Raw genomic sequence first — 20,344 nt, 5'->3', positions numbered from 1 at the left:
AGGCTCCGCGGAGGCCCAACAGGTAGGAGGGGGAAAGGTACCAGAGCACGGTCCCTCAGTCCCTTTTCGCTATGCATATGTTGGAGGACGAAGAGAAAAGAAGTAACGGGCAGTGGGAATAGTCCGACCTGCATTATCTGATCTGATTTCGACCAAAAGCTTCCTTGTCTTGATGGGCCACGTCCAAATGCCGAGAGGATTTTCCATGTTCCACAGGTCCGGCTGACGCGTTCCCGCCGCCGGTCGTCGTTTGACGGTACCGTCCAAGAAGACAGCCGCGATGTTTGGTGGGAGCCGTATGGATCTGGGACACGATGGAAAAGACGAGCTGAACTGCGCTTGGCGCCCGAAACCGAGCCGAACGCGAGACGGTCTCCATGTCGGGACCCCTTGGTCTGGTTCTGGTCGTTTCACTGGCAGACTGACTGTATGGAGTACAGAGTACATGTGGGGAGCTCTGGGGCAGAACGGCATTGACTCAGGTGAATCCGCAGGTTCCCCTTTTTTCTTCTTATATTGGAACGATGCGTCTCCTGCGACAATGATATTGTCTTGTAGAAAAGAGTGTCTGTCCTTTGATGCTGTGGCCTTTTACCTGGAATCCGTGGTGTCTTTTCCTCCGTCCGTAGAGCGAACTTCATGCTGATCTGCCCATATGCTTCATACCAAAGTATCCGTAGTGTATCCGTAAAAAATCAGAAGCATGTGGGGCCGTACCTTGCAGGTTTAGTATTCCCATGCTTAAGTGTGCCAGCCTATCACGGTGGGCAGTGATACTGCGAAATTAGATTAACTTCCCTTGGTCGGAGATTCGCTACTTCGTAGTCGCCATCATGCAAAATGAGCCTCGAGGCTCTGGTTCACTGAGTCCAGCAAAGGTAAAACCATGGGCAAGCACCGACCATGCAGGAGAGACGTACCTGGTTGTCATTAACTTTGCTGCGATTGACCCGTCAAATATGCTATTGCGGCATACCTCAAAAAGTAAGTCGTGCAAATCAATTTACCCAAAGGAGAAAAAAAAAAAAAAAGACTGTGTCACCCGTCTTGGCGATGCACGACAATGCTTGCCAAGCTTTTTCTTCTTTTTTCCTTCTGCGAGATGGGGAAGCCCCCCCCCCAAAAAAGCTCGGACGCATCAACTTGACCCGACGGCTCAGGACAGAAAAGGTGGAGAATGATTACACCAGATCAGGCACGTGACCAAGACGGAAAAAGGTCTGTGGGAGCGCCACAATACACACTCGCCACTGCTGCGCCACCCTCTTCACCAAAGAGCACCCAATCCCACATCACCGCTGCCAGGCTCGTCACTTGGCGGCCCAGTGAGGTTCATTTGAGCCTCACCTCATACCTGTCCTCTTCGGAGATAAAACCTTGCTGCCTGGTTTTATCAAAAACCCAGACATCAGTCTTTACTCACTTATAGCCAAACCTTCTCATCACCAGGACCGCCGCGAAGCACATTGTCTACCTTCCATCGCGGCGAACCACGTAACCCGCCACCACGCGGGACAAACTCGAAAGCGACGTCACATTACAGAAAGTAACAACATCAACACTCATACCATCAATCCATATCTCACATCACTTATCAGAAAATGCATCTCTCACACCTCCTCGCCCTGAGCATGGCAGGCCTCGCCGCCGCCGCCGCCAAACCTCCCTCCAAAGACGCAATCCTCCTCTCCAAAGTCCAATCTCTCACCCTCCGCGGCGCCGGCGCAACAACAACCCACCGCCGCGTCCCCGCCGCGCCCCAGCTCAAGTGCCTCTCCCACCCGTCCCTCTGCAACCTCCACGCCATCGACGTGATGCGCTGCACCAACAACGGCGCCGGCTATGGCCCCGAAGACATCCAGTGGTCCTGCGTCGCCTCGCTGCCCGAGGAGCTCAAGCTCGGGTCCACGGACGTCGTGTGCGAAGGGTACGCCCACTCCGACGACCCTTATGTCCTTCGCGGTAGCTGCGGCGTCGAGTACCGTCTCGCTCTCACGGACAAGGGCGAGAGGCGGTATCCGAACCTGGGCAAGGGACGCGGCGGCGGCGGTGGTGGCGGCGGCCGTGGTGACGACGACGACGGGACGGACTGGGGAGCCTACCTCTTTGGCGTCATCTTCTTTTCCGTCTTGGCTTGGATTCTCTACTCGGCGTGCGTGGCCGGCACTCAAAATCGAAGGACCGGTGGAACCGGTCGGCGCCGTGGAGGCGGCGGCGGTGGCGGTGGGCCCGGAGGAGGTGGCGGGGGTGGATGGAACCCCGGCTTCGGTCAGGATGACGATCCTCCCCCGCCGTACCCAGGCACCAAACCATCCAGCTCAAGCAACCAGCAGGGATGGCGCCCTGGCTTCTGGACTGGCGCGGGGGCTGGCGGTGCCGCGGGGTATGGCGCGGGTTACTACCAAGGCAGGAACAGCGCGCGGAACCAGCAGAACTACGGCTCGGGATGGGGCGGCGATACGACCAGCGGTTCCGGCTCCTATGGGGCTGGCCCGTCGAGATCAACCAGCTCCTCCTCAAGCTCGACCCGTCACGAAAGCACCGGGTTTGGGTCGACCAGTAGGAGATAGTAAACTTGAAAGTAGGCAAAGAGTAATTTGAACGTCATGTGAGCCAGCTCGACTCTAGGTCTATCCTGTCCTCCACGTGGTCTCGTACATGCTCCTCTCGCCCGCCTCCTACAACTAACTAGTTTGTGATCAGCCCCAAAGGGGGGTGGGGGACATGACATTATGTACATTTTCCGAGGTCCAGGCCGTCTTCCATACACGTAAAAGTACAACGATCCATCATTTCCAATCGCGAGCGTCTTAAAGGTATCATACCATGAAATCCCCTGCCACGGAAGCAAACTCCAAGCTGCGCAAACGTCTTTGAAGCATATCAAAACAGCAGCCGACACGGGAGCCGAGTCGGGTAGTAGGCCGCACAGGAGCGGCTAGTGGTGAACAGACATGACGTCCAGCCGGTCAAAGGCCCTCGAGCAGTTGGGGCACTTGCGCATTCGGTTGCTGATCCGGTCGTCCACGCACTGGTGACAGAAAAGATGCCCGCACGTCTTCAAGGCCGTATCTTTGAAGTTGTTGCGACACACTGTGCAGAGTGCAAAGGTCTGCATACAGTTAGCTTTCGTTCTGTCTTCAGCATGTGGGGGGAGGGACTTACTCTGAGCATCTCTTCTTCTTCCGACGAGTTGCTCAACGCCTTGCGTTTCCATTCGTCCTTTTCCTTTTGCATCATGTCGGCGCGGACTTTGAGGCGCTCAACGTCCGCCTCCTGGGTTGTGGTGCGCTCCCTGGCCGCAGCCATGGCAGCGTCGCGCGACTTGACCAAGCTGGTCAATTCGCCAATCTGGTTCTTGTAGGAATCGACCCGGCGCGCCGCGTCGGAACTGCTCGACTCCATCTTCTTGTGCTCTGCAGCCATTGCCGCGTTGGCCTGCTTCAGGTCCGAGAGCTGCTTCTCCAGGTTGCTAATCAGTATCCGGTTTTGCGCCTCCACCTCCTTGAGCTGCGCAACAATCTCGGAACTCTTGCGGTTCTGGCTTCGGAGCACGCCAAGTTCGCGGTCTCTCATGTCCGCATCCTTCTTTACCGCAAAGTACTTTTGGTCGACCTTTTGCTTCTCGGCGAGTGCGGCCGCTGCCCGGTCTTCGAGAACCGTGTACTCCATCACCTTCTTTTGTGCGAGACCCATCGATCGCTTGTACGCCTGCTGGAGAGCGGGCAACTCCTTGTTGATCGACTCGAAATCCTGCTGCAGCTTCTTGTACTTTGAAATGAGGTCGTCCGCGGGCATGCTTTCTAGTTCGGGATCGGGGTCCGCCATCGGCTGGTCTTCGGGCTTCAGACGCTGCAGCTCCAATTCCAAGGATGCGATTCGGTCCTCCTGGGCACCCGTGAGCTCCTTGAGGTGCTGCAGCGCCTGCTTCTCCTCCTTTTCTCGGGTTTCTAGCATGTTGGCCTTGGCGTACCACTCGTCTCGGGCGGCGCGGATCCGTGTCAGGTCTGCGTCACGCTCCTCGACTTGGCGCTCCAGGTCCGATGTTATCGTCTGCGCCTCGTCGTGAAGCTTGGTCCGGAAGGCTGTTCGCTCCGAGTGCAGTTTTTCGGCCTCTTCTCGCAACTGCTTGTTCGTGGCTTCCAGGTGGTTGACGCGCTTGATCAGGTCTTCGTTCTGGTTCTTGAACTGCTTGAACACGTCGGTCCGGATGAAATCTTCGTCAGTGAGGCCTTCGCGTCGTGCCTTTAGCGCTGAGTTCTCCTCCTGCAGGGTCTTGATATCGGCTTGCGCAGATTCCAGCTGCTCCTTCTGCTTATTGACGACGGCCGACGCCTCTTCAAACTTGAGCAGTGCCTCGGCAGCGTTACCGTTTGCCTCGGCGGCATCCTGTCCGTTCTCCCCCGCGGCGATTGTCGGCTTGGCGCTGGCGATGAATTGCTGCTCGAGCTTCTGGACCTGCGCGCTCTTTAATCTGTCCATGCGCTTTTCGGCCTTGAAGAAGCGAAGGCTGGCCTTGTTGAGGTCTTCCGATAGCTGCTCATTCTCTTGCTGTGCACGGTCCAACTTGACCAGATACTCCTTTTGCTGCGCAAGCAGGCTATTGACCCGAGTCTCAAGGTCAGCAATATTTGGCGTAATTTCTCCCCTAGCGTTTGCGATGCGACTGAGCACAGCTTCGGCTCGCTTCTTGATATCAGAGGCTGTCTCGTCAAGATGCCTTTGGAACTCGTCGTTATCTTTAAAGTGCGTGCTGGTAATGTACGGAGGGTCTGGACTGTCAGTCTCATGTCGGTATGGATGCGACAAGGGGACTCACTTGTTGGGCCGGAGGGGGGTGTTGCAGGGTCCACGAGCTGCTCCATCTCCTCTAGAACCTAGTGAGGGGGTCAGCCAGGCGACCGAGTCAAGGGATCAATCAAACTGACCTGCTTCCACCATGCTTCAATGATGCGGATATGATCCTCGCGATATACAATACTCTTTTGCAATTGCTCGACGCGTGACTCAAACTCTTGCTTTTCCCTTTTTGTTTCTAAAAGTTGCCGATAAATGGCGCCCTTTTGGTAATTCTGAACTCATCATCAGCTCGCGCCCTCTCCATGTATTCTTTTCGCACCAGGCGATGAAAAGCGTGTGGGACAGTCGGATGCGTGGACAGGGAGACGGATATAACCGTCAGGCAGCCTCGTCGCCCTCAACGGCGGATCGAAAGGCCATTCCAGGCCAGTCGATCGTAGTCCGCCAGTGTTGAGCGTGGCTGGGGGCAGTCGATGATCGAGATGTCGCGTCGCCATTGATGGCACAAGGGAATCGCGTAGGGGTCCATTGATTGTTGAGAAAACTTGATGTGTTGGGGAATACGTGTCTCGTGACACTTACCTCGATCCAGTGTTCCTCGGCGTGGTCGCCACTATCGCCCTTGGACTTGCTTCCATTGACGGATTGATGTCGCTTGCTCGGAGGAGCGAGGTCCTCGGCGGTGCTGATGGGGGGTCTCTTCCTGTCCTCCATCTTGGTCAAGGTGGACGGACGCGGAGAGGCAGTCGGGGCTGAGGTCGCTACAGGCATGAGAAAGGTAGGAAGATGCAGAGACGATGTATGCGTCCGAGGGTCGGGCAAGGGCGATAAAATGCGCTGCGTGGGACAGCTGAACGTGCTTAGGGATTGATCCGAGCCATGCGAAGGTCGACAGAGTCGTGCTGTGCTGATTCGGCGCTGGCGATGAGTGAGGAATACTTGGGGCAAGGAGGTTGAATTTTCGAGGTTGAACGCCGACGCTTCACGTTCAAATCAAGCCAGCCGGTCCACTCCCCAAACAGGTCTAGCGCTGCGTAGGCCATCCATGGCCTTATCAACCAGTAGGGCGCCCCGCCGCGCTGGACAGCACAGCGCACGTACCGGCTAATTGTCGGGTCCCGCACCTACTTATCAGAAGCACTTTTTCTCTGCATCCCACCCACTTCAGTCACTGTCCCGCCGCGATTGGCAAAAAGTCTGGCTCGCAAGTGACAATCCACCAGATCCAACTTCAGCCTCAGCTCCGATCATGAGGATATTGCCGCAACGATAAACAAGAAAGACTAGACACAATCGCCATCATGAGTTCCATGTTCAAGAAAAAGGCCGGCATGGCTTTCAAGCCAAAAATGCCCATGGCCCGTCCTCGAGCGCCTGGAGCAGGAGCAGCAGCAGCAGCAGCAGCAGCACCGCAGCCATCAAGGGCCCCGTCGACGACTGCCGCCGCGATTGCAACCACAGCAGAGAGTAGCGCAAGCGAACCTACCGAGATAACAGCGCCGTCGGCCGCCGAGAAACGAGCCGATTCGAGAGATACGCCCAGAGACGTGCCTACGAGTACCCCGCCATCGACCGAGCCGAGAACGACGAAGGCTGCTACGCCCCAGACGCAACCCACGACGAGCGAGTCCTCTGCGAAACCTGCTTCCACAGTGGAACCAGCTGGGGCAAATCAGTCAACAGAGCCGCCAACACAAAGCCGCCCACAGCCACCGTCCGTGACGCCCGCTCCTGCTGTAGAGGCCATCGCCAACGAGGCCTCGACACTAGCTCAACTCCAGACTCCGCCCGCTACTGCTCCCTCGGCCGACGTAGTGCCTTCAACAGAGGGCGCAGCGCAGACAGCAACAACAGACGATACATCAAAGACTACCGCCAAGAAGGCACCTGCCAAGCGACCTCGAAAACGAGTAACCCAGACGAGCGAGACCGCCGAAGAGGGCGAAGACGGTGCTGGGGCCCCTAAACCCAAAAGACCACGAAAGCAGCCGGCAGATGGGGACGCCGCGCCGAAACGACCGCCTCGGCCGAGAAAGAAGAAGACCACAGAAGAAGGAGACACGGATGCCGCTACTACTGCCAACAAGCCAGCACGACCTCGGCAAGCCCGCTCAGTGACGCCAGATGATGCGGAGGACCAGGAGGCCGACCTCGCCACACTGACCATGGGCGATTTGACACGAGACTTGCGCATCGGCAAGAAGTTCAGCAGACACGACGAGCTCCTCCAGCGCCACCGCGAGAAGCAGGCAAAGTCCAGAGAGAGACTCAAGGCGAAGAGGAACGGCTCGGAGGATGTGGCTTCGGAGAGCGGGACACCGGCACCGACGAGCGACCAGGTCACGCCGGCAGCTCCTCCCCCGCCGAAACCGACCAGCATGGCCTCCACTGGGCCCCAATTCCAAATTATTGACGGACAGATTGTGGTGGACCAAAACTCCCTCAGCCTCGACCGACACGCCATCGCCGCCGCCGCCGCCGAGGGCGAGGACATGCTCGAGATTGAAGAAAACGACTTCACGACGCTTACGACGCAGAACAGCTACCGCACGGGCTCCAAGCTCAAGGGACCCAACGTCTGGAACGAGGAGGAGACGGAGCTGTTTTACCGCGGGCTGCGCATGTTTGGCACCGACTTCCAGATGATCAGCGGCATGTTCCCCGGCAAGAACCGGCGGCACGTCAAGATGAAGTTCAACCGCGAGGAGCGCCACAGGCCCGCGCGCATCGACGCCATCCTCGTCGGCAAGAAGGAGCTGCAGATCGACCTGGACGAGTACAAGACGTGGACAAAGGCCGAGTACGAACCCGTCGAGGCCATCATGGCGGCGCAGCGCGCGCAGCAGGCCGAGTTCGACGCCGAGCAGGCCAAGATCAAGGCGGCCAAGGACGCCATCAATGCCAGGAACCTCGCTTCGCTGCAGGACAAGCGCGAGGGTGGAGGAGATGCCGAAGGCGAGGGGTCCGCAGCGGGTGCTGCTGCTGGCGGCGGCGGCGGCGGTAGTGGTGGAAGCGGCGGCGCCAAGCCCAAGAGGCAGCAGGCCAACGTCGGTCCTCAGATCACGGTCGACGCGGACGGCATGATTACCATTGACGAGACGAACATGGACCCCGACGCGGGACGCAAGAAGCGGGGCGCGGGCAAGACGAAGAAGAAGGCCGTGGAATATAACATGCGTGGCGAGATCATTCACTGAGCACACAGAGGTGTACACATTACGCACAATCGGGGGGCCGGGGAGCCAAGGTTCATGGCAGTGTGGACAGAGGGGCGGACGGCTGGTTTCCCCCCCTTGGTCCTACTAGACAGATACCCCTTTTTTTTTTTTTTGCTATTACACCAGGGGCCCTATGGGCAATGAGGCGGCGTTTGGTACTTTCGTAGTTCTTTTATTATTGCAGCGAAGGATTTCAAGGCGAAAGGACGGCTAGGGAATCGAGACATTGTCGTCTCCGAAGTACATTCCCAAAAATTAAAATCATTTTAAAAAAATTTGACAGAAGTACCCTGCTTGTGGTGTAATACCATACCTCCCAGAATGCATCTGTAAGCACCTAATCACGACAAACCCAACCCCATCATCGTAAGCTACCCACACCTCCTCCGTGGACACCTCCCCCGTATCAAAATCAAAACACCAATACACATACACACCCTTCTTCCTCATACCACCGCCCAAGGCGCCAGCCACAATGAAAAGGGGAAAAAAGACAACAACAGTGTTTTTCAACGTGAAAAAAACGTCAAAAACGAGAATGGAATCAAAAATTATACCTCGTACGGTTCCCGCAAAGGAGCCCCACACGGCGAGGGGCACGGCCGCGATGTTTGTGTGTGTGCAATGCAGGTCCCCCTCCTCCACGACCCGGTACTCTTGATCTCCGAAGGTCGTCAGGCAGGTAAGTATACAGAAGAAACAGAAACTAACATTTGGAAAGGCGAGGTCTGGGTGTTCTTTTATAGTCCCCCACGAGGCGTGAGGCCAACTGCCAAGAGTGAGGCCAACCCCTTGGACCGACCCCATTCACTTTGGCCTCACTCACACAACCAAATTGCGCCACAGACCGAAAGATGGCACTGAAGAGTTGAATTACCCGGTACTACCCGGCCTGGCTACCGAGGACTGACGCCACGCTCTCTCCCAAGCCAGAACAGGAATAATCCTGGTCAAGCACAAGCATGAGCAGTTGTAACCGCGAGTAGCTTGCGACCTCCGTATGCGTCCAGGTCATTTTACGCATATTTTCCTCAGACTGCTTGCCTCCACGCCAGCTCTACCGACAAAAGAATTGCATCATCTACTTCCACGCGGCCACATGCCCGCCTTACTGATGGGGATACCGCCCTTCTGGACCAGGTATCCTGAGGTCTTTTCCTCACGTCAATGTCGTCGAGCCAACCCCGTCCGGTAATTCCTGAGCCCTGCGTTTCTGTCATAGATTGTGTCGTCATGCGGTCGTTGCGAGTCGGGCTTAGTTCTGGGGCGCATCGTCGTCATCGGGCTGATCGAAGAGGAAGTTTGCGGCAAGCTCCTCGTTCTTGTCACAGGCAAAGTAGGCCTGGATGGCAGCATCGCGGTCGAAGCCGAGACGGCATAACTTAAAGTAGTCAGCATCGTGATCCCCATACAATGTCAAGAGAAACCCACCCGCTCAATGGCGTCGCGCTCCTCCTCGGTGACCTGAATGGCCTGCGCACCGGGTGGCAGAGGCACGTCGTCGTCAACCTCCTCGCCGAGAAGCTGCAGGAACTGGTCGGGGTTGTTGGCGATCAGCTGAGCAAGCTGGGGGTTGCCGGCACCGAGCTGCTGGAGAATAGGCTCCAGCATCTGGGGCTGTTGCTGGACGACCTGACGGAGCTGCTGGAACTGAGCGTTGTTTCTGAGGAAGTCCAGGTTGCCGAAGCCACCCTGGGCGGCGGCAGCGGCAGCTGCAGCGGCGGCGGCCTGGGTGTTGCCGGCGGAGGCGCCACGTCCACCACCGCCGCCACCACCACTACCACCACGCGACTGGGCAGCAAGATCGAAGAGGTTGACGTTGCCGTCATCACCGCCGGCGGGCGCACCACCGGAAGGCTGAGCGGGCGCCGCAGCAGCGGCCTGTCGCTGTGCTTGCTCCTCCTGGACGTCTTCGGGGATGCCCTAGTCGTTGTCAGCGTCCAGCGAACCAAGTCCTCGAGGTATCGGAACTCACGCTGAGCAGGTACTCGACGGCTCTGTCGGGGTTGTAAAAGGCGGCACGCATGGCGGCGTCAATCTGAGCGCGCTCGAAACCCATGGCCTCCATGTTGGCAATCACCTCCTGGCGCTGGGCGCCCATGGCCATTGACGGGTCGTTGTTGCCGGCATCGCCACCGGTGGATCTAGCAGCCGGAGTCGGCGTAGCGGGAGCCGCGGCCGGGGCAGCAGCCTGGGCAGCGGGAGCGGGAGGAGCGGCGGGCGTGGCGGCGACACGTTGAGCGGGCGTGGCGGGGACGGCAGGCGCAGACGAGGACTCGGCGGCCGGAGCGGGCTTGGGTGCCTTGGGCTGTTGAGTCGTCAGTAGGGTAGACTCGGGCAAGCGCGGGTATTGTCGTCGGGCTACGGACCTTGTTGACCATGCAGACGACGAAGCCCTTCTCCTCAATCTTGTAGGACTCGACCGTGTCGTCGTCCTTCAGGATCTTGCCTAGTGTAGCTGTCAGCCGGAGCCATCGCCTTCCTTTAGGTGGCGTGGGGTTGCCTACCAGAGTAGATAAGCTTCTGGTCCTTGGGGTCCCATCCCTTCTCTCCAGCAATCTTCTGCTTGACAACCGAGATCTGTTTATCTCGTCAGTTTTCGAGGTCGGACATCGCAAGGCAGCCGTGGAGGGTCCATCTCGGAGGCGGAAGTGGGGGTGAGGACGCACAGGGTCGGTGGGCTCAACGTCAAGCGTGAACTTTTGTTGCTTCAAGTCCTGGAAAGCAGCCAATATGATTAGTATAAGCTCGAGGTTGAAGCTATGGTAAGGCGCAATGCCATCATGGCCCCCCCGTGGTGGTAGTGGTGGGGGAGGAGGCTCGGAGCTGGGCATACCTTGAATGTGACCTTCATCTTGGCTAGCTTCGGGGCAGCAAAAAGGCTGCAATCACAAGAGAAGAGCTGAGGGTGCTGATTTGATGGGGGGGAAATAAAAGAATAGATTGAGAGCGCTGATGGGGGATGGGTGCGCTGGGGATCGATGCGCAGTTGCAAGTGGGTGAAAGATAGAGAAACCCGTCACCTTGGTGTTTTGTTGTGTGCGCGGGAAAGACTGCAAAGGTACAGAATTAATGGAGATGACGAAGGTGAGTGGTGACCTGAAGTCAGTGTTTGGTTGCTGCGCAGTGGGGGAAGGCGGCGGGCAGGCGGTTCTAGTTGGTTGGCTGAGGTACCTTCCACAACTCCCACGTCCTTTCTCTGCTGTCCCATCCACAGTGGTAGGTGGTCAGTAGGTGGTCAGTGGTGGTGAACAAGCAATGGGCCTTGTCCCGCCCGCTTCTCCACTCCATGTCACCACCACCAGCCAGGCAAGAGCACCAACAACGGGCCTAGCGCATCGGTCTCTCTGGGTCGGGTGGCTTCTCTCCTAGCCAAACTCTGTTTTTTTTGTTGTTTTTTCCCCCTACACAAGTGGCGGTGCAACTTGATCTCAAGGTGCTGTGGCACTGCGTGGGTGACTAACTGGCTGGTGGTTTGCTTAGGCATCCAAGATGAGGTAAGAAAGATGAGGGGATCAAAAGACCTGCCCTGGTCCAGAACCCCCCCAAAGAAGCCATTGGATGACAGGCAACGAGAATATGGTACTCGAGCTTCCTTTCCGCTTTGCCTCGCGCTCCCATTCATTCGCCCATGTACGGATACCTGCCCAGCAGCCAGGCCGTCTGCATAGTCTGCAGAAATTTTCGGTGACAGCTACCTTACCTCACGGAAAGCGGGGTGTTGCACCAGCTTCTGGGGTTCGCTTCGTAGCCACGTCGACGATTGACACCGACCGTTGAAGAGCAACACACAAAGACTCGATCAAAGGTGGTTATATCCATAGGACTAGAGCCCGTAGCCTGTAGGCCCTTCGTCGCCTCGCATGGTATCACAGGCCACTCCCTGAGCTGCCCTGCCTGCCGGCTTACATAAAGCATCTGTCTCCCGCCTGGATACTTGCACGAACGCCTGGGACCATCGTTGAGGTCCGTGCCTACCCCCGGGCCGGGTCCGCAACGGGAAGGTCATGCGTCGCGGCGCGGGATCATCCATATTCCGACATGTCCAAGGTCCATTTGCCCGGCATCATTTCAAACGTTCACAAAAGGCCTACACACCACTCATAGCACATCATGTTTCGTTACTCGTTACATTGTTTTCAGCTGCTGTAGCCATCTATCCTAGCTTGTCGGCGGCTTCTCTGGCCGCTCGATGTTGGATCTTTTTGTTTTCCTACTCTGCCTCCCAGGACAACGCCGCGCTGGACAAAGAAAATAAAATCCCTCAAATATGGTATCACCGCCCGAGTTCGTACTCCCCTTGTTGTGTCGTCGAGGACAAAATAGCAATTAGACATTCATGAAGACCACGCCGGGTCAGGTATTCTCCGTGGACACACCTCTTGTTGCCGTTGGTGCATCCCTCCTTCATCATGATTGCTCTTGCTCGGCGTCCCCGTCGATGCGGAGCTTCCGACTTTGGTACCCGTTCAGGCTCGTCCTGGCTCCGGCGGTTAGGATCCACTCCGGGATCGGGGGCGTCATCTGTCTCTCACCGAGTGTCTCGTCCTCCTCTTGGGGTGATGGGAGCTCCTCCTTCTCTTCTTTCACGGGCGGCTGGCCGTTGGGGAAAAAGTTGTCATAACTGCTGGTGCGGCTGAGGGGGCTAGGCCCTCCGGGCAGACTGCCACTGCGCATGCGGCGGACGCTGTGTCGGTCCGAGATGACGCGGCCGGCATCTGGCGCCGCGGTGACGACCGTGCCGGGGGTCACCATCGGCGGCGGGTCTGGGGAGTCAGACCGGAATAGGGGGTGAATGTGCGATTCGCTGGCCGAGCCCTGCATGGTAAAGGCGGGCTCGGGACGACGCAGAGAGCACTCGCTGGCAGAAGTCTGCAGCGTAAAGGTAGGCTCCGGGTTGCGAAGGCTTCCCATGGGGCTGGGGCTGTAGCTGCGGCTCCGGCGACGAGTGCGCGGAGCTTCCAGGTCCAGGTCCAACGGCGTGCCAGGGCTGGGACTGCGGCTGGTAGTAGGGCTGGCAGGGATCGTTTCCAAAAACCTGCCGGGGGGAGAGGACGTGCCGAGGACGGTCATGCGGCTCTGCATGTCGACCGAAGACGTGTCCCACGAGTCAAAGGACGAGTCCTCGTTGACGCTGCTCGATCGCGAGCGGTAGTGGTTCGAGTCAATCGACTCTGCCCGACGCTTCTCCCGCAGAGGAAGCAGGCGGGTTCGGGAGGAGATGGGCCGGACGACGTTGGACAACGAGGAGCGGAACGAGCTCAGCGTGTCGGTGGCGGAACGGCCGCTGCTCGACTGAGGCGGACTTTGCGAGCCCATGGAGGTGGACCGGCTCCTGCCGTCAAAGGTGGGCGAAGTACGGTGGTAGGGAACCGACTTGATATGGACGTTGGGAGATCTCTGGGACTCCTCGTCCGTGTGCATGGAACCGGACTCGTCGCGGGCAACGAGGCGGGCCAAGACGAAATGTATGACAATGAAGATGAGCTGACAAGCAAAGCAGAGACCAAGAGCGACGGACGAAGCGATGAGGAAGCTCGTCTGGGTCGCACCGAGAACGGTACCCGCCAGGTCCCTCGTCGCGTTGCTGAGGCAGATCATGGTGGCTACCGACGCAGCAGTGGCCATGGTGCAGACGAGGACACTCGCACCAAACATGGCGCTGATGAAGCGCTTTGAAGAATTCCTAAACTTGGCAACCAAGTTGGTTGACAACATCCACCCCAAGAATACCAAAAGAATGCTTTCCAAAATCGAAGACAGAATCGAGGAAGTGCGGACAGGCGCCGCATCGGCGATATGAGCGGCGAGGACGACGTGGATGATGACAATCGTAATGGTGGCAATCAGAGCCAGCGCGCCGGCCGCAACGGGGAGAGCTCGAGGCAGGCCCATGGTGAAGTTGGGGCTTTCAAAGCCGAAGGGGGAATCGAATACGAGCGGGAAATGAAAGTTGGGGTTTCCTCCTCCGCCGCTTACACGGAGACCGGTTCGGCTGAGGCGTTGCAGATGGTCTGCCAGAGACCGGCGGATCGGTTTGTTTGTTCTCGACGGCGGACAAACGGCTCGTCAAGACCAGAGACTGATGAATCGATGAGGACTAGGCCCCGATGAGGCTGGGTTCCTGGTGTGAGTTGACGGCGGGTGTAAGTGACGTGTCGACGACTTGATTCCAGAGAGTTTATGACTAGACGAGGTGAGATCGGGACGCGGTTGACCAGCCGTGTACATGAGCACTGTTGATGGTTCGATCTGTAGGAGAGCTCCGTATAGAAACTCTCTCTCCAGGGCGAGTAAAGAATGGGGTGTTGTCGTTTGCGTTGACGAATAGAATGCCGAGCACTGGGCAGCGAGGCTTTACTATGGAACCGGGTTGGTTGAGATGGTCCAGATGGCCGGTGTAATGGGCCCAAGGTTCAAGATTGTCGATGGGGATTGGGTGAAGCAAATGTTCAAGTCGTGGGTTTAACGAGAGAATAGTAGTTGGTGAGAAAGAACGGAAGGGGGTTGAGGGAAGAGGTGTAGGTGTAAGTAGAGGGGACGAAGGACGAAACCTGGGAACCAAACGAATAAAGTACGGCAGGCGGTCGTGGTCGCGTTTTTGTGTGCGGTGCGGTGCGGTGCGGTACGGTGCCTGGGTTGGGGGTTAGATGGCATTCCCTGTCGGGGGGAGGGGTGGGTGAGGGTAGAGAGGTCCAGCGTCGCGTGGTCAAACGGCAGACCGAGCGAGTTTATTCGTACCTTACGCACACGCCTCGGCCGGCCGGTGGATTCTTCTACTCTTTTTTTTTTTTGTCCCTCTCCTCTGGTCTCTGGGTCTCTGGTCTCTGTACCCAGGTCATAAGTATCGAGTGAACGAAAGGACGGCAGTGACAAGGATGTGGGAGGGATGCCGTGGTGGAGCGCTCGGAACGAAACACTGGCAGCTACCCTTGTCCGTGCCGGGGGGCGTGTGCTCCTGGGACGCTGGACAGAGTCCGGGTCTGGTGTGGTCTGGGATCCTGACTGGAGACCTGGGAGTCTGGGACCAGGACTGGGAGCCCGCGGCGGCAGGGGACTGAGGCCCGCGGTGACGAGATGATTCGGGATCTGTGATGCTGCTGCTGCTGCCGTGCCGTGTCAATGTGTGTCCAGCGCGTGCACTCCCATGTGCTGGACCGTAGAATTGCGCTGGTGGTGGACAAAGTACCAATACTGCAGGACACGAACAAGTTAAATGCAGGGCTCTGTCGTCCCATTCATCAGCTGCCGCGCCGCTGTCGCTGTATGTACATGTCTGTTCTGCCAGTGCACAGAGCCAGTCAGAGAATTGGATCATGACCAGATGATACGACGGCTATGTATGTACTCTCTGACCTCGTCGTTCCTTGTGTTGCTTGTACTTGTAGCACCTCACCAGATGTCGTGCTGCCTGTGGCTGTCAAACTCGACTTTCCAATCGACCACGTTGATTCGATTGTGTCTCCATGTTGTGCAGGCTAGACTCGATAATTCCTCCCCGTAAACTCTCGTAGCTAGCCGTAGACGAAAAGAATCTTGGGTCGAGAGGCTCTGGCTACCTTAGTTTCCGATGGTAGCATGAGATGGCGAGGGCTGACACCGGAGCTGCGGGGGATTATTGGCCACGCCGTCCCCGATTAGATGAAAAAAAAAGACAAGCCACAAGCGCGATATAAAACATGGGAAAAACGAAGGTCCAGAGACAATGGCGTGAGGAAAGGGAGGGGGATCATCCGTCATCCCACCCGGCGGCTTCTGGAAGAAGAAACAAGAGGGAACGAAGCATCGTCAGCCACAGTACTCCGTAGGATTGCACAAGAAAAAGAAAAAAACGTCCGGCGCACCATGGGCCATGGCTGACTGGCAGACGGCATATGCTGTGGCAGCAGCAGTCTACGAAGTGACGGACCACTCTCGAAATGCGTGGTTTTTGGCGTCTCGTCTTCTTTGCCAAGCGCCGTCACTCATCTCCTTTCTGATATAGGTTGCTGTCCCCGATAAGCCCAGAGTTGGAGCGCGAGCCGTCTTTTCCCTGGTTATCCCTGGTCCGTGTTGTTGTTGACCAGCACGGCTAATGTCGCTTTTGCTCCAGCTCCGGCGCAATCGACGATGCTCGTCTTGCCTTTCCCATCATTGACACGGCCTGGGTCCATCCAGGCTACCAGGAACAATCGCAAGTGAGGTTTCCACTCGGCGATTGCTTTGCACCATGGTTTGCGACATGACGGCGCTGAAAAGACCCCGTAGTTGATCAAGTGAGGCTCTGGGCCGTGCTAGTTTTGTTTACATCGTGTCGCTTTCGGCATGGTCGCAGCGACGTGTCGAGATGGGCACAATGTAGGCAGTAGATACTCACTAGCCGACCACGACGGCGCAGGGTAAGGCTGGACTCGAGAGCTGCGGTTGCATCGTATGTGAGGGGGTTGTGCAGGTACAATCTCCGGTCCTCTTTGCTATCGCCCGAAGCTGCCAATCGAAGGTGCTCCCTTGCATCCGTGAATCAACACAACGAGCCATCAATTGTCCCGTCAAATCCGTTCTGGCCACCAGGTGTCCTGGCGCGAGCTACGGCATTGCTGCCCCTCAATGGGCCATGGCGCTGTGCCTTCTTCTTCTATCCCAAAGCAGAAGGCCATGATCGACGAGGCTAGCGATGAGATGCGTGGCGTCTCTTTGGACTGGTTGTTTGTTTTTGGGTGAGACACGCGAATCCCTGTCGGTTGGTCGCGAGCAGAGGGAGACAGAATCGCTCTTCCAATCCAAGACAAGCTGACACTTTTCCCTCTTGGACGAGTGGCCGTCATGCGCAGTCGGCGATAGCTTCAAGACAGTTGCGACCTTGGACGGGGTTCAAACTTTGGTCAATCAACTGCTGAGTCGCCGGGTGTCAACAAATTGAGGGCACCTCCCAGCTAGAGGTAGTGAGCCATCCACCCGTTGGCATGGCAATTGACTGGTGCCAGGAGAAAGCGGAGGCAAAAAGCCAGTGCTCTCTCTTGTTTCGACAGAGGGGTGTTCCCTCTTGAGTGTCTCTCTTCCTCCGTACCTTACACTAGGTACTGAATAGCGGCTTCCGGCTGCCTTCAGTGGAGAGCTGGCGGCGTACCTGAGGGGGTGGAGAGGGGCGAGAAGGGGTCGAGAGAGAGACCTGAGGGGTCTTGCTTTGACCAACAGGCGACGGGGGACCTTGGTCGCATGGGTGGTCCATGTTCTGCAGAGGGGAAGTTTGCATAACAAGAGGGCGGTTGTGCCGTTTCCCCGGTGCGCTTTGGCTTTGACCTTGTGCAGACGGTCAGATAAACATTGGTAGCTGGAGCTGGAGCTGTATCCGTACCAGAAATGGTGTTCTCTGGTTGAAGAGTTCTACCAGACTCCCAGCCCAGTTGCCAGTGACGCAGAGCGCATCTAGATTCCGAACCTGGCCGAACTGACTCGGCCCCCAAAGAGGGCCTGCCCGGCTGCCCGAGTTTGGAAAAAGAGATTTTCGAGATTTTCTGGGGAGACACTACTCACTTTTGTCGATGGAATGTAACCGTCTAACCTCCATTGGGACACAAGAGACTTGACAACGACTCGCAAAAAAAGAAGAAGAAGAACCAGGTTTAGCACTGGCAGAGACAGGGAAGGCGATCTATCGACGAAGAGTTTTCCATGGGTGCAAAAAGCGTAAAATGATACAATATCAGAGGTACCTTGGGTACATGAAGATGTGCAGCAAGGCACCAGGGACGGAAGTACCTCGAGATTTTCCTGCCGCCTTAATTCCCGATGGACCCAAATGACTGGGCAGGAACCCGGGGGTGTCTGCTCCTGCTGCTGCTCCTCGCGAGTCGCCAGGGACCTGTCTCAAGTCTTCTATTCTCGGCTCCTGCTAGAGTTGGGAAATCTCGGAGGACGAAAATGACGCACGCCTGCCAGTAATGGGATGCCTCCCCGCTCAGCTCTACCACCTGCGGGAGTCCATTCGTACCTCACCTTGGGAGAGGGTCTCGAGTGCAAATCAGGAGAACGTTGCCAGGTCAGATACTGACACTGGAAAGGACAAGGCCAATGCGAGGCGAGCCAAGTGCATAGTGCACTCCGTATATACCAATGCTCAACCTCTTCTCGGCGCAATGGAATCCATTCTCCATCCAAAGGTCCAAAAGGAGCAAGGAAGATTCTGATGAAGGGATGAGAAAAGACCTTGAAACAATGGCAGATGCTACAGTGCCATACTCCGTACCTACCTTCCCTTACCTCGAGGTACCTCCTTAGCCATGTCGTCAGGGACACGTACCGCATGTCTCTGCCTGAGGGCCAGACGACTACCTTTCATGCCTATCTACCACAGACTACAGTCTACCTACCAGGTAACGGAGTACCTGCACAGGTATGGAGTTAGTACACACTGCCTGAGGTAGAAATGTAGTGTACCTCACACAGGAGGTTCACAAGGAAAGACCTTCCAGGCTCCTTCCAACGTCTTTTCTGACTCCAAGGCGTCCCTGCCTTCCCGGCCAAGTTCCCGCACACACCTCATGCCAGCCGTGGGCCCCAGCTCCCTTCCCGCTGTTACCAACCCGCTTCCTTGATTCGACGACTTTTCATTTCCTCCTCTCCACCAAATTTCGCTCCATGTTGTTCTGAACTATCCGTACCTTACTACACAGTAAGTCCTGACTCCTGACTCCTGGATCTTGACTTGGGAAGCCTGGGGCCATGGCCCACCACGGCTTCCACTCCTCGACTCCGTGTCTCTCCACACGGCCACACTTTTCCACGACACTGCCCTGGCCGAGAATGGGCCTCGCTGTCCCAGCCAGGCACAGGCTGCAGCAGGCTTGCAAATTGCCTTTTCCCCGGCAAGCGAGAGGACGGCACGACAGGGCAGGGCACGACATTGACAAGGCTCGACAAGGCCTGACACGAGCGACAAGGCCGGAGGACCGCCAGGATCCAACGTGCTCGACGGGGCCTGCGGGAATTAGATCCACGGCCAGAAGCCTGGAACTCCTTGGGCCTTGGAACAAGTGGAAGAAGCGGCGCCGATGACGAAAGAACGCATCTGAGATTCATCTCGGAGAATCAATCTACGGAGTATACTGCACACCTACTCATGTGAGGACGGAGCAAGGTACGGAGTACGAAGTACTGCGTCCTCTCTGCAGACCTCTTGCAGTGCTGATCAATCCCCGGCCGCCAGCGGCAGCCAGCCTGTTGGGCGCACGCCGGCGCTCTTTTGGGGGCTGACGGCGCATTTCCACATCTTCTATTCCTGCTTCCTTTTTCTCCGACGCTTTCCAATCAGAGAACGCCCAGCCTACGCCTCCCCCGCTGCTCGTCATCTCTCACGTCGATGGGAGATGGATTAGAGATGAGACAGGCCCTGCGGTTGGCATGTTGGTGCTTCGCCATTGGGCCGGCCGGCATTGCTAAGTCTCTGTCTCTCGTCTAATTCTGCCCCAGCCCCGTACGAATACAACAAAGGGTGAGTGCTCTTGCGATGGAGGGTCGGAAGATGGCCATTGACTGACACACAATGTGCCCAGTGTCTCTTGAGCTCGACGTCTCCGTCCTACACCCGTATACAGAGTTTGTGCCCTGCGTCTAAGGAGTACCTACCATCCTGCGAATGCAGAGTTCTCGTCAACGATACGTACCGCATGTACCTGACCCTACCTTAGTCCCGATGTGCTGCGATGTGATGCTGAGGCGACCGCTCGCCGCTCCGCGGCCCCATGGGATCGCAGCAAATTCGTCGCATCTCATTCGTCGCATCTCGTTCAGACGAAGAATGCCGGGTCCAGATGTGCCTTGTACCTGCGTTTAGGGCTCACGCTGCCGCACCCCTGGTGGAGTGGCGGTCCAGTCTTTTTGCCCATTTACAGCGTTGCGCCCATTCTGTATCTTTCCAAAGTACCTTTAGCCGGCTGCTTTGTCATTCTGAGTCCTTTTCTGCCCAGATCAACTTTTTGCCCGCCCCTTCTGTTCCCACCACGCGAACGGCGACGTCAAGAGGGGAAGCGGACGCCAAAGAGTCATTAATTCCACTTGTTGCGGAGTACGGCCCAGATTTCAAACTTCTTCGCAGCAATCAGCACCGAGAAGAAGCAATCTTGTCAAGAACCGGTCGTTACGCCTTGCCGAGTGTTCCCATTCGCAGTCGGCTCTAGGATCTTGCTTGGAAAAGCCGCTGTCAGAAGAGGGGCTCATCTGCACAAACCACAAGCAGTCACAGCTCGGGCAGCCAAGTGAAAAAATCGGCTTTTGCTGGCAATGACTCGGTGTTATTCTGGGGGTTCGAGGGGATATCCCCGCCATGACCGCACCTTGGACAAAACGTT

General features: G+C 57.1%; 5 protein-coding genes across 5 annotated transcripts; 2 read left to right on the top strand and 3 right to left on the bottom strand.

The window, feature by feature from the left end:
- Positions 1–1,601: 1,601 nt before the first annotated feature.
- Positions 1,602–2,570, top strand: N0V96_007704 (uncharacterized protein; the record flags this gene model as incomplete). The annotated part of the gene is made up of 1 exon (XM_065758106.1): positions 1,602–2,570. The coding sequence occupies one exon, from the start codon at positions 1,602–1,604 to the stop codon at positions 2,568–2,570; it is 969 nt and encodes a 322-aa protein (XP_065613248.1).
- Positions 2,571–2,938: 368 nt separating this feature from the next.
- BRE1 (E3 ubiquitin-protein ligase bre1) lies at positions 2,939–5,514 on the bottom strand (the record flags this gene model as incomplete). Its single annotated transcript, XM_053194590.2, has 5 exons — positions 2,939–3,112; positions 3,166–4,772; positions 4,820–4,877; positions 4,929–5,072; positions 5,383–5,514. The coding sequence occupies 5 exons, from the start codon at positions 5,512–5,514 to the stop codon at positions 2,939–2,941; spliced, it is 2,115 nt and encodes a 704-aa protein (XP_053048086.2).
- A 587-nt stretch (positions 5,515–6,101) lies between these two features.
- Positions 6,102–7,997, top strand: N0V96_007702 (uncharacterized protein; the record flags this gene model as incomplete). The annotated part of the gene is made up of 1 exon (XM_053194588.1): positions 6,102–7,997. One exon carries the CDS (start codon positions 6,102–6,104, stop codon positions 7,995–7,997), a length of 1,896 nt encoding a protein of 631 aa, XP_053048084.1.
- A 1,276-nt stretch (positions 7,998–9,273) lies between these two features.
- On the bottom strand, positions 9,274–10,872 carry RAD23 (UV excision repair protein rad23; the record flags this gene model as incomplete). Its single annotated transcript, XM_053194587.1, has 7 exons — positions 9,274–9,399; positions 9,450–9,941; positions 9,994–10,326; positions 10,388–10,467; positions 10,526–10,598; positions 10,688–10,735; positions 10,855–10,872. The coding sequence occupies 7 exons, from the start codon at positions 10,870–10,872 to the stop codon at positions 9,274–9,276; spliced, it is 1,170 nt and encodes a 389-aa protein (XP_053048083.1).
- A 1,556-nt stretch (positions 10,873–12,428) lies between these two features.
- N0V96_007700 (uncharacterized protein) lies at positions 12,429–13,913 on the bottom strand (the record flags this gene model as incomplete). The annotated part of the gene is made up of 1 exon (XM_053194586.1): positions 12,429–13,913. One exon carries the CDS (start codon positions 13,911–13,913, stop codon positions 12,429–12,431), a length of 1,485 nt encoding a protein of 494 aa, XP_053048082.1.
- Positions 13,914–20,344: the final 6,431 nt, after the last annotated feature.

The sequence above is a fragment of the Colletotrichum fioriniae genome (genome assembly GCF_027942845.1).
Source record: "Colletotrichum fioriniae strain IMI 355084 chromosome Unknown scaffold_9, whole genome shotgun sequence".
NCBI lineage: Eukaryota > Fungi > Ascomycota > Sordariomycetes > Glomerellales > Glomerellaceae > Colletotrichum > Colletotrichum fioriniae.
Note: the sequence above shows the minus strand (reverse complement) of the source record. Positions and strands in the feature narration are given on the sequence as shown.